General features: G+C 55.1%; 2 protein-coding genes across 5 annotated transcripts in view; one reads left to right on the top strand and one right to left on the bottom strand.

Moving 5' to 3' along the window:
- The window catches only part of BRD3 (bromodomain containing 3), a 34,528-nt gene extending 30,566 nt beyond the window's left edge, over positions 1–3,962 (top strand). For 2 of the 3 annotated variants that reach the window (XM_025262061.3, XM_025262062.3), the window contains exons 11-12: positions 430–558; positions 2,378–3,962. In XM_025262061.3, coding sequence (XP_025117846.1) covers positions 430–558; positions 2,378–2,493 — 245 coding nt within the window. In that variant the 3' untranslated portion in view covers positions 2,494–3,962. The remainder of the gene's footprint in view (positions 1–429; positions 559–2,377) is intronic. The other variant, XM_044926530.2, reaches the window with a different exon arrangement.
- A 3,093-nt stretch (positions 3,963–7,055) lies between these two features.
- BRD3OS (BRD3 opposite strand) lies at positions 7,056–9,560 on the bottom strand. Of its 2 annotated transcripts, none has more exons than XM_025262063.2 (2): positions 9,430–9,560; positions 7,056–8,798 (listed from the first exon to the last, which is right to left on the bottom strand). In XM_025262063.2, exon 2 carries the CDS (start codon positions 8,197–8,199, stop codon positions 7,945–7,947), a length of 255 nt encoding a protein of 84 aa, XP_025117848.1. In that variant the 5' UTR covers positions 8,200–8,798; positions 9,430–9,560; the 3' UTR covers positions 7,056–7,944. The 2 variants fall into 2 exon arrangements, with proteins under 2 accessions (XP_025117848.1, XP_044782466.1); XM_044926531.1 differs by lacking the exon at positions 9,430–9,560 and adding an exon at positions 9,132–9,282.
- Between the last annotated feature and the right edge of the window lie 4,585 nt (positions 9,561–14,145).

The following is a 14,145-nucleotide window of genomic DNA, read 5'->3' as shown; positions in this document are numbered from 1 at the left end:
GGGTGCACTGCTCCTGTGTGTGGCCCCCTCGGGCCACTGGCCCCTCACTTGCTCTGTGGGGGGCAGCCTTCTGGATGGAGCATCTTGTTGCTCTCTGTGGTCCTGGCACATTTGGCCCTCAGTAAGCGGCCTGTGGACTCAGTGGTGCTGGCGCAGGTGTGCCAGGCGGTGGACAGGGCTCCCGCGTGGAGCCTCGGGAGAGCCTCGGCCACAGTGAAGGAAAACCAGGAGTTGGAGGAGGGGTGGGGTCCGGGCTTCAAGTCACCCCTGCCTGCAGCAGGGGGTGGTCAGTCCCACCTCAGGAGTTCTGTGACAGTTCCGGAGCTTTTCCTGTGGCAGGGGCTCCATCCGGGTGGGCAGGGGCACCGCCTTGGGGGGCTGGGCATTCGCCTGCCCTGCCCGCAGCCACAGCGCCCTGCTCTCCCAAAGCCACGAGCGGGAAGAAGCAGGCGGCCAAGTCGAAGGAGGAGCTGGCTCAGGAGAAGAAGAAGGAGCTGGAGAGGCGGCTGCAGGATGTCAGCGGGCAGCTGAGCAACAGCAAGAAGCCAGCCAAGAGAGGTAGGGCCGCCCCCGTGCAGCTCGGGGCGGGGGAGAGGGCCGCGGCACGCTGCGTGTCCCAGAGGAGGCTGTCGGCCCCCCGGAACCCTGATCTCCTTACCTGCGGCTGGGGCTCCGAGGCTGAGCAGGCAGCAGGCATGTGGGAAAGCACCACTCTGTGGAGCTCCTGGGAGCGGGCGCTTTGGCCCAGCCGTGGTCCGTGGGGGGCCGGACTCCGTGACGTGGGAGGGACTGGGGCCCCACCCTGCAGCTTCGGAGGGTCCTGGCCCCAGCACTGAGCTTCCTGGTCACCCCGGGAGAGGGACACCAGTGCCCAGCAAGTTAGCCAGCGTCACAGGCGGGGAGGGGGGCTGCCAGCCCCGACTGTGTGCTTTGTGGACTTTGGGGTCTCAGTTTCGGTGAGCAGGTGCTTCGGCTCCTTGCCTCCTTTCTCTGGAGCCTGTAAGAAAGGGCACGTGCCTTTTTTCCTACCCTGATGGTGGTCAGATTCTAGGCTCAGTCTTGGCCATGTAGCAGCTGGCTGCCACAGCCTTGCCTGGCCCTGCTTGCCCGGTGCCAGGGTGGGCCTTGGGGCCCTCCCCCTGCCACCGACGGCTGAGTTCCCTTGGATCAACCCCGGAGAGGGCAGGGCAGGTGGGCATGCGGTTACGGCTCAGAGCCGCCTGCCCGGGGGGGACAGCCCACCCCCACAGCCCGTTGGTGCCTCTCGGTTGGCGGCGCTCACTTCTTCCCAGGCCCAAGTGCTTTTGGCTTTGCTGGCCTCCGAGCTGGTTCTGTGCTCACTTCTGACACCAGCTGTGTGAGTTCCTCTCACACCAGTTCTCCAGGCTCCAACACGAGCTGGGCATCCAGCTGTTCAGTCAGTACACTGTCTCTCGGGGATGGTGCAGAGCCTGCAGGGTGGGGGCTGGACTTGCCAGGTGCAAGTCCCCTGCCGCTCCCGTGCCGCTGACTGCCGGGCTGTGCCGCTCCCGTGCCGCTGACGGCCGGGCTGTGACTTGGGAGCCCCCACGGTCCTCTGCTCAGGTGTGCGCACTCGCTGGAGTGCTCACAGAACTCGGGAGTCCTGAGTCTGAATCACACGGTGGTTTGTCATAAAGGCTGCGGCTCGGGGACAGCCAGGTGGGCGGGAGGCACAGGGCTGGGGCTCAGGTCAGGAGTCGGGCGCCCCTCCCAGCACCTGGAAGCCCTCTGCGTAGCGGGTTTCTCTGGAGCTCAGTCTCCTCCAGCTCTCTCCCCTTGGAGGGAACAGACGCCCAGCTCGTATTGGAGCCTGGAGAACTGGTGTGAGAGGAACTCACACAGCTGGTGTCAGAAGCGAGAGCAGAACCAGCTCAGAGACCAGCAAAGCCGAATGCACTTGGGCCTGGGAAGAAGTGAATGGCAGTTCCCACCCCTCGGAGATGGTGGCCAGCTGGTGGGTTGGCAGGGTGGGGCGGCAGGGCGAGCTGAAGAGTTCCCGCCCTCCAGTCACGTGCTCTTCCTGGTGACCAGCCAGGGCCGAGGCTCTCAGGGGGTCCCATCCCAGTCACTCGTTAGCATAAACTCAGGTGTGATCTAAAGGGCCCCACTCAGGAGGTCTTGGGGGACCTGGGAGCCCTGTGCCAGGGACAGGTACAGGCACCAGACAGACTCCTCGCAGCCTCACCAATGCGTTGACTCGCATCAGTGGATCTGTTAACATTTATCAAGCGACCAGGTCAGGATCTGGGCTGGGGGGCCGTGGAGCCAGCACCGGGGCTGCAGGAAAGGCCGCGAGGACGGCGGGGCGGCGGGCCGGTGTGGGGGTGTGCGCCGCTCACCTGTGCGTCTCCCCCAGAGAAGTCGGGCTCCGCCGCGTCCGGGGGGCCCTCGAGGCTCAGCAGCAGCAGCTCCTCCGAGTCCGGCAGCAGCAGCACGAGCGGATCCAGCTCCGACAGCAGCGACTCCGAGTGAGCCCTGGACGCGCGCGGCTCGGGACGCAGCCGGTGGCCGCGGCCGCTGCGGGGACGCCGCGGCGTTCCCCCCGGCGGTTAATATACTCCTTTTGTTCCATGGCGTGCAGGCTCTCCTTTCACTTCAGTGTTATGGTATCTTCCAGTTCTGGCTTTAATAGGTCAACCAGGATCTTTCTTTGTGTGTCCATTAGACTTTGAGAAGCTGTGAATCGGCATAAGGTCTTTCCTCCGTAACTGAACTCAAGCCCCTTGGAGATGCCGGCTTCAGACGCTAACCTGGTAACCGTAGGAAGCGTGTGAGGTGTGGTCTGAAGGTGCTTGCAGAGCCCCTTTCCTTACGCCCGACCTGGTCTGTAGCCCCAGCGAGAACGTCTCCCGAGGAAGTGTCTCGGACATGGTGCCGCACGCGAAGGCTGTTGGCTTTGCCGACAGGGGTTTGTCTCCGTCTCCGGGGGCCCTGGGCCCTGACCCTCACGTCGAGGGCAGCTCTTTCTGCAGGGGCTGCGGACAGCCAAGCCCACCCCTGCCGTGAGTGAGGGCCAGGGCTGGGCCCCCGCCGGGAGGGGTCCCCGCGGTCCCCAGCCGGAGCTTCTGCGGGTGGGGAGCCGGCGAGGGGGCGTGCAGAGGAGCCGTCTTTCTGATCTCCCGGGAGGAACACGGTGGCTGCGTGGGCAGCACGAGGGTTCCCAAACACTGAAACTTTTACCTCAACTTTGGAAAAAAAAACAGAGAAAAGATTAAAAAAAAAAAAAAAAAAAAAAGGAGACTCTTTTTGTAAGGTTCAGCAATTTTCTACAAAAGGCCAGCCCCACGCGTGTCCCCAGCCCAGCCGCTGCCACGCACTCCGGAACCATCGCCCCAGTCTCGTGTATATATGAATATTTTATTTATTAACATCATTGGTCTTTTTTTTTTTTTTTAAAAAGAAAGAAAAACAAAACCGCAAAAGAAATGCATTTTAAAAAAAAAAGAAAGAGAGGAGCAGAGATGCAGGCCTTTTTCGTGGTGTGAGGGGAGCCCAGACCCCGCGGGGCGTGGGCCGCTCGCCCAGGTGCTACCGCCTCCTGCCCCGCGCGGTGCTGAACCTCGTCTGCGTGCTCGTCTCGGGGCTGCGGGGTTTCTGTTCTCGTTCTTTCTCGTGTGTGTGCGTGCGTGTGTGTGTGTGTGTGTGTGTGTGTGTGTGTGTGTGTGTGTGAAATCTGGAGACTCACAGGTAATAGACGACTTCCGGCTGCAGCACATTCTCATTTTTTTTTTTTAATTGCGTTTAGCTCTTTTATATTCACTTCCGATCTCTCTTAGGACTGTTTTAAAAAGGACTTCGATTTAGGGAACCCCAGTTATATAATATAAACTTTGTAATCTGCGAGAAAAAGAAATGTATAGTAAATCTAAGTCTTGATTTTTACCTTTCTATTGTAAAAAAAAAAAAAAAAAAGTAATAATAATATACAGAGTTTAACAGAAGGTTATGTTTCGGTTTTGTTTTCTCCAGAGGCTGCCCCCTGAGCGCGGGGTACCCACCACACCGCCTGCCTAGCTCTGAGCCGCGTGGCTCTGGCCAGGGGTTCATGGCCCCCGGTGGGGCATCCCTCACCCCACCTCCAGGGAGGGCGTGGCCCCTGCTGCCCCACCTCGTCTCCCGGCTGCCAGCCGGCAACGGCATGGCCCGGGCTGGAGGAGCCTCTGGCCCCAGGAGGGCTCCCTCCCTCAAGACTGCATGGGGGCTTCTCAGTTAGCACAGAAATGACGGGACCTCACCGAGGCAGGGGCTGGGGGTGGGGCTGGGGGCGGCCCAGCCGCTTGTCCGAGGTCGCGTTCTTCCCGACAGCCCTTCTGGATAGATCAGGGCATCAGCTGCTGGCGTCCTAACAGGTGGTGGTTCTAAAAATTCCTAACATCCACTTGGATGCCACCAACCTTGATGGCTAATGAGCCCTCTGATGGGGTAGAACTCTGATGAAACGTGCTTGGGGGGTTGCCATTTTTCTGACCGCCGCTGATTCTGACCTTTGGTGAGTGTTGAGCCAGTTCGTTCAACTTTTCATTGTAATAAAAATATAAATGGATTTTAAACTTGCCATTTTTTTTAAAGCTGCCCTGTTTTTCAAAGGTGTTTTCTAAACAGATCTTTAATGGAGTAAAAACTGACTTTAAGGACTTAGTGCACGCTGGAAGGTCCTGAAGCAGGATCTCATGGGCGACAGGCAGGAGGCACAGGTCTGGGGGACAGACAGATCTGAGCCAAGGGGCCTGGAGGTGCTGGGAGCTGCCGGGGGTGCCCTCCAGCTGCCAGTGGGGAGGGATGCCCTTGCCAGCCGCTCAGCAGGGGACAGGGGGCCCCAGTGCTGGGCGCAGTGGGAGCGGTTCCTGTCCGCGGGTTTCCAGGTGTGAGAGGGGTTCTCAGCCACCTCCCCTCCTTTCCTCTGAAATCTCTGCTGGCTCTGATGCTGCCGGAGAGCTGAGCCATGTAGGTCATTGGTTTTTTTTTTTTTTTTCTTAGGCTTTCTGTCCAGACTCAAAACTGATTTCAGAGTTTTGGGGGGACTCCCTCCACCCCCTGACGTCAGCCTATGGGTGTTTGCTGTTTTCATTTCTCTTGTGTTGGGCAAGTGAAATTGTTCTAGTTCTCCTAGAACTAGAGGGCAGCCCATAGAGGGTTAGGAACCGTGTTCAGTGGGTTGCACCCGTGCAGGACTCGAAATTGTGGCTTTCAAACAGTCTCCCCGACCCCTGGGGGCCGAGGGGGTGGGTTTGGCCGTGAACTGAATTCCAGAAACCCTTGCTCACTCATCTTGCTTACAGACTGTTAAGATGCGTTTTCTTTTTTGTTTGCTTTTTGTTTTTGTTCTTTTGCAACATTTACATCTTTTACAGTTTTGGTGGGGGGTGGGGGGGTGGGGAACACCGCCCACAATAAAGGCTTCGTTACATCCAGCGTAGCGCTGTTCCCTGATACTGGCATAACACTTCCAGGAAGTTTTCCTTTTTTTATATTTAAAATGTTACTTTTCTGTATGATGTGCATGCAAGTTTACCGTAACTTTTCTTAAACTTTTTAGTGCCGTTTCTAGTATATTCCTGTAAATGTCAGTTACTGAAAATGAGTCCGATGTAAGTAGTTGTAGCTTGTCTACTGCAGCGCTGGTCTCATCACGACAGAATAAAAGTGGTAGAAAGTACTGTTTCTGGTGATCATGGACCCTTCTCCTGGGGCATTTGTTTTGTTTTCATAATAAAAGAAGAAAAAAAAAAGAGGCACCGTCTCTGCTTTCTGGGCTCCCAGCGCTCCCCTGGCTGGCATGTGATGGGGGAGGGGGCCCTCGTTTTAACATCATGTAGTTCCTGGTGGGAATGCCCGGAGCGTCCCAGAGGGGTCTCAGCCGGCCCAGTGGCTGTGGTCCTCAGCTCGGGTTGGGGAGGCCCCAGGATCTCCGGAACCCTGTGTGATGCCTTTTCAGGCCAGTGGCTGCACAGCGGCTGCCTCCGTGGCTGACCTGCAGGCACCCCACCCCGCCCCCTGGCCTGGTTATCTGTCTGGCACTCCCACTGGGCCCTCCGTCTACACTAAGGTGCTTCCTGAGACCACAGGCGTCCAGTGCTCGTCCGGCTGGCCCAAGGATGTTTCCGAGAAACCACATCGGGCAGTGTACACGCTGAGGTTTCTTCCAGGCGGCCTGGAACCGGGCAGCAACAGATCAAGGAGGTGTCGAGACAAGTGTGCGTTCTGACACAGTTTTCAAATCGTGACTGTTGGAGCCAGGCCTTGCAGTGGGGTGTTGTCCAGGCCCAAGGCCACCCTCCCCTGTATTCCCTTGGCACATGTCACCCAGCGTGAGTTCCCCAAGGTCGGGGACTGAGCACATCTACCTCAGTGTCCCAGCCCCAGTGGGGAAGGCCAGGTGCCCAGGCTTCCCTGAGGCAAGGAGACTCTGCTCACCAAGCAGCTCAGTGCCTGCTCTCCTGTCCTTGCCACCACCTCTGTGACTGTAGCTGACCAGCCATGGCCCATTCCTCGGTCAGTCTAGGGAGAGGTACAGGCATTCCAGCCAAGTCAGAACTTTGCTTCCTTCCCGAGCTGGACTTAAGTCGGAGGACTGCAGAGAGGCCTCTCCTAGGGGATTCCAGTGTCCCGGCGCCTGGATGGGCGAGCCTTTACTGCACAGGCCCGACTCTACAGGAGACAGGCTTCCTCTTCATCTCCGGGAGCCACTTAAAGGAACTCTCTCTTCCAGCCTCCCGACCGGAGGTGGCAAGAAAGCCGAGGCTCTATCAGCAAGAACCAGGCCTCTGGCTGGACGTGTGACCGTCGGGGAATGCAGTCTGACCCGGCCTTACCCTCTGGATGCTGTCTGCTGGCTAGCTTGCATGCCTGCACGAGGAACCATGCACACAGAAGCCCTGGATGCGCTGTGTGCACGCCCGGTGGGACGGTCTCTGCCCGCCCGTGGGCTCCGTGGAGCGCTGCCTGCCCTGCGGTTCTTAGCAGTTGTCCGGCGTTACTGTTGTAACAAAAACCCTGGAAGCCAAGGCAGGATATTATGAACAAACAGATCGAAATTTGGAGTGAGGAAGGAAGGAGCCTCCTGAAGGAGATTTATTTAAAAAGAAAATTCGAAAAAAAAAGAAAATTGAGCTTCGGCAAGACACCTCTGCGTTCACCTTGCCACACAGACTTTAATTACAGCAAATCCCTTAAACTGACTCATAAACCTGCCCACACGGGGGGCCAACACACATCAAACACTGCAGTTGGCCGGGGGCTGCGGCCTGGAGCAGAGGCCGAGCTGCTGTCGGCTGAGAGCCTGCCTGTTTCAGCTCTGTGATTAAGCCTGAGGTCACTGTTAGCAGCTGACGTGTAACTTCATAATTGGGGGTTTCCCCTACCTAAGTTTTTCGGCTGCCTTGCCCACAGCCCCCAGCATCAGGGAGCTAGTGATCACAGTGCATCGCGGGCAATGATCGCTTTCGTAACTAGACAAACTCAAGTGCCACAGAGTTCCTGCTGAAATGCTGCTGCCAATGACCTGTTTAGGGTAAAACCACTGTGGTCCTGCCAATGGATTTCCGATCCCTACATGATGCCAATTCACTTTTATTTTTTTTAAGATTTGACCCATTCTTCACCAGGCAGGAGGGAATACTAGAGAGAACCTGTAAGAATGTGAAAAGGTTGTTTGTACCTGGGGTATCTCTCTCGCGTGACTTTCTTGGAAGCGTGACCAGGACAGCATCTAGCTGGGCCCAGGCTGTGGCTGTGCCTGCAGGGTCAGGACGGGGTCCAGAAGTCCACCCAACACCCCGACTGTGAGCGGGCGGGGTGCCGCCTCTGGGGTTTGGGGGCTCTTCTATCACAGCTCAGCCTTCACATTCCCTGTCAGAATCTCCCAGTGAGGGCTAGGGGTCAGCAAGGCGGCCTGGTGCCTGGGCTCAGATTTTCACCCCAGAATTACATTATAGAACAAAACTTGGACTGCCCCGTGTCCCGCGAGACGTCCAGCTTGTTTCTGTCCCGGACGAGGATGGCCTCGTTCCCGTACTGTGAGTACCACATGCTTCGGCTCCTGCTTAGGTACGTCCCGGGCAGCGCGGATGCCAGCTTCTGCTGCTGCTGTTGCCAGATGAGCAGGGAGGTGTCCCGGTACCGGAGCCGGGCGTAGCTTTCAGACAGAGCTTTCTCTGCCAGCGGGACGCGGCCACTCATCACTGGCCAGAACCTCCCTGCTCCTGGGCTCCTGCACAGTGGCCACCTGCTCTGCACTAAATGCACTAATGAATCAGCTTTGCAGCAGCTGGGCGTGAGGATTCCTTCCTTAACTTAATGGTAACGAGGAACTCAGGCCATTTGCAGGCAACACCCTTTATGAGGGCTCTTGGCGAGGAAACTGGAGAGGCGTCTCCAAGCATTCTGAAGACAGCCAAGAGCCACGCGTGAGTCGGCAGGCAGGTCGGCGGGGCCCCGGCCGCAGCGTGTCCCCGTGACGGCTGTGTGCTCTGTGTCAGCTGTGCCGATGACAGGGACGAGGCTCTCACCGCAGGCAGGACTTGTCAGGTGCCCACTGCGAGTCTGACGCCGTGCCTCAGACCACTGCCTCTGAAGGTACACGTCCGCTGTCCTGCATGAGAAGGCATTGTGCACTAGGCCGAAACTAGCAGCAGCTGCCCTGAGAACTGCCCTCCTGATCTGTGCCTGGGTCAGCTTTCAGCAGCGCAGAGGCGGTCCGGTCCCTGCCAGGGGTGTGGAACCAGCTTTTTGTGCAGGGCTTCTTTCTGGCTAGCCTTCAGCTCCTCCGCAAGGTGAAGCTACAAAGAAACGAACCTGCCGTCAGGTGTAGGGAGAGGAAAGGACGCCGGCGGTCCTGGCAGGGCTTATGGCACGGGATCCTTCTTAACTCTTGGGATCAGAGCCCTTAAGCCAAGCCATCCAGCCCCATGCTCCCACTATTTCGGTTGCTCCCCGGTGACGCAGTGAGCTTGGGTTTAAGAAGCAGAAGGATGCCTCATGCTAGTTCTGTGAACTACGGGGGTGGTGCTGGGGAAACCCCTTGCTGGAGAGCTAAAGTCCAGGGAGAGCTGAGAGAGAAATTCTAAGAATCTGACGAGGCGCAGAAGGGACCTGCCCACGCTGGTACCCACCCAGCGCCCCCTTTCTCCTCCGAGCAGCCAGGAGGGCCCTGAACCCGAAGGAAAAATGACGTCAGGGTAAACCCGAACAGGGCGCATCCTCAGTAGCCCCAGCCCGGCTCTCCCAGCCGCGCATTCTCCCTTCCGTGCGGCCCGCGCCCCCGTCGCCCAGCCGCGTCCTCGCGACCCGCTGAGCCCCCGCGGCCCCGCCCACGGCGCGTCCCCACCGCCTCCCCAGCGTCCCGGGCGCCCACTCGCCCGGAGGCGCCCCGCAGCCCCCTGTGACCCGGCCCGCGGCCCGCCCGGTCACCTGGCCCGCGCCCCAGGCGTCCTGCCCCGGCCACCCGCGCGGCGGGGCCTCGGGGACGCGCAGGGCGGTGCCAGCGGGCGGCGGGGCCGCGTCTCCATGGCAGCGCCGCAGGCATGCCGAGCCGAGCCCTGAGGCCAGGCAGGCGGCGCGCCGAGCCGGAGCCATCGATGGCTCCGCGGGGCGGGGCCGGGGGCGGGGCTTCCTGCTGGAGCAGAGGCTGCCGCGGGAGCCTGACCTGCCGCCGTTCCTGTTGGTCTTTGCATCATATTGCTTGTCCCTTTGTGTGGCTGCTTGCGTACTTCTGGGGCTCCCCTTGTAGCTCAGTCGGTAAAGAATATGCCTGCAGTGCAGGAATCCTGGGTTCAATCCCTGGGTCGGGAAGATCCTCTGGAGAAGGAAATGGCAACTCACTCCCGTATTCTTGCCTGGGAAATCGCATAGACAGGAGAGCCTGGTGGGCTGCAGTCCATGGGGTCGGGCACTACTGGGCGGCGAACACTTACTCGCGTCCTTCTGCCGCTGCTGTTGCTGTTGCTCCTAGCATTCTTGCTCCTAGTGAGCGATACCGTTGTTTTGGAATAATTACATGTTCTCAGTCTGGGCCTCCCACTCACCCCTGTCAACCAGCCGGGCCAGGTCCCCATTCTTCCGCACCCGGCCTCCAAATCGTATTCCAGTAACACGCTCCTTTCGTATCTTCCCCTTTCCTTACTGAACTTCCCTTACTGAGTTTTATGGTTTCCCGCCACTCCAGTACTCTTGCCTGGAAAATCCCATGGACGGAGGGGCCTGGTAGGCTGCAGTCCATGGGGTCGCTAAGAGTCGGACACGACTGAAGTGACTTGGCGGCGGCGGCAACGCTAATTAAGGAAGTGGACAGAAGGGACGTTCATCGAACACTGAGCCCGCCATCGTAGGATCCACGTTCTTGACGTTCTTGGCAAGGACACAGAACATATACAGAAGCTGGTCACAGGCCAGACCATAGATTAGTTTCAATACGTTTCAAAGCATATAAGTCCTACCTGGAAAGGGTCACAGGAAAAGTAGTCTATAAAACAGCAATAAAAAGATAACTAGAAGAAAACCCATATATTTGATTATTTTGAAATATATTCTCAAGCCCACTCAAGGATACCAAAAAGCAACCTCTGAATTTCTTATGGGTCAAAGGGAAACTCACAATACAAATTTTAAGCTATTTTAACGGAATGGTGATAAAAATACAATATATCAAAATTTGTGGGATGCAGTTAAAATCACTCCTGGAGGGAAGTTTAGAGTCTAAAATGCATATACAAGAAAATATACGTATATATGGTGTGTTTGTGGGGTATCTGGGAACTCTGTATTGTCTTTGCAATTTTTCTGTAAATCTAAAACTGTCCCCAATTAAAGTATAAGAGCTTATTTTTAAAATTAGTGAAAAGGAAAGTCACAGAGGTGAGAAAAAATTAATCTATATCACTGATGAGGGACTTAGTCAGGGTCCTGCTGGAAGACAGAAGTCACACCAGTGATTTGACCAAAGAGAAATTAATAGAAGGGATTGCACATTAGGTACAAAGGTGTTAACAAGGTCACTTGTTAACAAGGTTAAAATAAAAACCTCTGAAGTATCTCAAGGTGGTAACTTCAGGAAGCAGAGGACCAGAGCGAAGCAGGTGGAGTTATGAACATTTGGAAAGTCAGAGGAGGGACGCCAAAGAGCTGCAACTCAGACTTTTGAGGAGGGGGCGCTGGCAGTCGGAGCTGGTGTCTCTGCACCAAGAGGAGGGTCCCAGCAGGGCGAGACCCAGACCCGGAGGATGGGGTGCCAGCCAGCCACTGGCCCGAGCGGTAGCAACAGGATGAAGTGGACTTTGTGCTCGATGGAGAAACTGCAGACTGGATTCAGCTGCTGCTTCAGGAAAAACGTGAGGAATCGTGGCCCAGGGAGCTGCCAGCTGCCGGCAGGAAGCAGAGACGAAGAAGCAGGTTCCTTCTCTCTCCTTCGGCTTTCTGTCTACCTCCAGCACCCTCTCCTGACGGATCCCACTGGTCCCTGCCTCACGAAGCAGGCTGTGAAGGCTGTTTAGATCTATGGTTCAAGGCAAAGGTTTACGGGCACAGGCAAAACCTTCCTCACTGGCATCTCTTTATTCAGCCTCCATCCACAGGTTTCTATACGCATTTGAGCTTCCATATAACAAAAGCAAATCAGACAAAAACCTAAGTCTCCACTTCTGCCTGATACGATGCAACTATCTTTCATACGAGAGTGGAATTGTCTCACCATCAACAGACAAATGGATAAAGAAGATGTGGTGTATACATACTCAGTGGAATACTGCTGCTGCTGCTGCTAAGTTGCTTCAGTCGTGTCCGACTCTGTGCGACCCCATAGACGGCAGCCCACCAGGCTCCCCCGTCCCAGGATTCTCCAGGCAAGAACACTGGAGTGGGTTGCCATTTCCTTCTCCAAGGCTACTCAGCCATAAAAAAGAATGAAGTTATGGCATTTGCAGCAGCATGGATGGACCTGGAGACCATGCTACTCAGTGAAGTCAGCCAGAGCCGGAGGACAAATACCATCATGTCACTTATAATCCCCTCAGATACGCAGACGACACCACCCTTATGGCAGAAAGTGAAGAGGAACTCAAAAGCCTCTTGATGAAAGGGAAAGTGGAGAGGAAAAAAGTTGGCTTAAAGCTCAACATTCAGAAAACGAAGATCATGGCACCCGGTCCCATCACTTCATGGGAAATAGATGGGGAAACAGTGGAAACAGTGTCAGACTTTATTTTTCTGGGCTCCAAAATCACTGCAGATGGTGACTGCAGCCATGAAATTAAAAGACGCTTACTCCTTGGAAGGAAAGTTATGACCAACCTGGATAGCATATTCAAAAGCAGAGACATTACTTTGCCAACAAAGGTCCGTCTAGTCAAGGCTATGGTTTTTCCTGTGGTCATGTATGGATGTGAGAGTTGGACTGTGAAGAAAGCTGAGCGCCAAAGAATTGATGCTTTTGAACTGTGGTGTTGGAGAAGACTCTTGAGAGTCCCTTGGACTGCAAGGAGATCCAATCAGTCCATTCTGAAGGAGATCAGTCCTGGGTGTTCTTTGGAAGGAATGATGCTAAAGCTGAAACTTCAGTACTTTGGCCACCTCATGTGAAGAGTTGACTCATTGGAAAAGACTCGGATGCTGGGAGGGATTGGGGGCAGGAGGAGAAGGGGACGACAGAGGATGAGATGGCTGGATGGCATCACTGACTCGAAGGACGTGAGTCTGAGTGAACTCTGGGAGTTGGTGCTGGACAGGGAGGCCTGGCATGCTGCGATTCATGGGGTTGCAAAGAGTCGGACACGACTGAGCGACTGATCTGATCTGATCTGATACGTGGAATCTAAAAAACAAATGATACAAATGAATTTATTTACATAACAGAAATGGACTCACAGACATAGAAAACTAATTTATAGTTACTAAAGTGGAAAGGTGGGGAGGGATACATTAGGAATTTGGGATTAACAGATACTACTACACATAAAATAGATGGACAAGGACCTGCTGCATAGCTCAGAGAGCTATATTCAATGTCTTGTAATAACCTATAATGGAAAATAATCTGAAAAAGAATATACATATATGTATATGCTGAATCAGTTTTCTAATACCTGAAATATTGTAAATCAACTATACTTACATTTTAAAAAATAAGAAAAAAAAAAAAAAGAGCGAGACTGTCTTCTCCCCAAATAGAGGAAGTACAAAGTCCTACCAGTGATGGTGTCCATTTCTGGGCTAGGTTAATTACTTTTCCTGTTCAGCCTCCTTCTGTCTGAATATTCTTTCAGCTGAAACTAAATTGCGAAATTAACTTCCAGCACAACTGTATTGAAAGTCATAAGGGAAGTGAGGAAATAGAAGAAGAGCTGGGTACTAATATGTACATACTTTACAGGCAGGCGGAGATGTGAATTGTTTCTGTGCTTGTTTCTGTAACAGTCAGGAGGGGTTTCCTTTGCCTCCAGCAGCGTCTCAGCTGGTCGAGGTTTGTCTCGTGGGGTGACTTATACCTGCATTCCTGAAGGGCACTAACTCGCAAGTGTCCTCCTGTCCATCTGTCTGTATCTATTATCTATCTATCCATCTCATCTATCTCTCTATCATCTACCCATCTATCTGTCTATCTCTATCATCTGTCTGTCTGTCCATCTGTCTGTCTGTCTGTCTTTGGTGACTACAACTTTCCGTGAACTTTGCTACTGCTAGTAGGAATACGAACATGCTCGTGCCCTGGGGAGAAGCCTCTGGGTTCTCAACATAGTTCTTCCTGCCCTCAACCTCAATGTGAAGCAATGACTCACCTTCTCCTTGGTATTAGGGCTTCACCACCCCAGTTGGCTCTGATTGGTTGGTATCAGGAGGCCCAGATTTAAGTGGCAGGCTCATCTTCCACATCAAAGAGCTACTGATGTTCTCCCCGAGGGGGTCTTCCTCTCTCCGACCCCACCCCACCCCGAGAACCCACCTTCCAAGCGTCAGAGCTCAGAGATGTGGGCAGAGTTAGAACTGATGTGAGGCATTGTTGGAGGGCCTCTCCCAGCTCCACCCTTTGGTTCCTGGCCGCCTGTGGTCAGGCTGTAGGGGAGACGCGTTTGTCTCTCATCCTCTGTGCATATGATATCGAGAGCCTTCTCTGCACTGGACGGGCCTCAGAGACAT

Source organism: Bubalus bubalis, chromosome 12, assembly GCF_019923935.1.
Source record: "Bubalus bubalis isolate 160015118507 breed Murrah chromosome 12, NDDB_SH_1, whole genome shotgun sequence".
In the NCBI taxonomy this organism is placed as follows: domain Eukaryota; kingdom Metazoa; phylum Chordata; class Mammalia; order Artiodactyla; family Bovidae; genus Bubalus; species Bubalus bubalis.
The sequence above is the reverse complement of the archived record's forward strand: the minus strand, read 5'-3'. Positions and strand labels throughout refer to the sequence as shown.

Coding starts and splice junctions, on each gene's coding strand:
- BRD3OS (XM_025262063.2), bottom strand. CDS start 8,199: ATGAGTGGCCGCGTCCCGCTGGCAGAGAAAGCTCTGTCTGAAAGCTAC.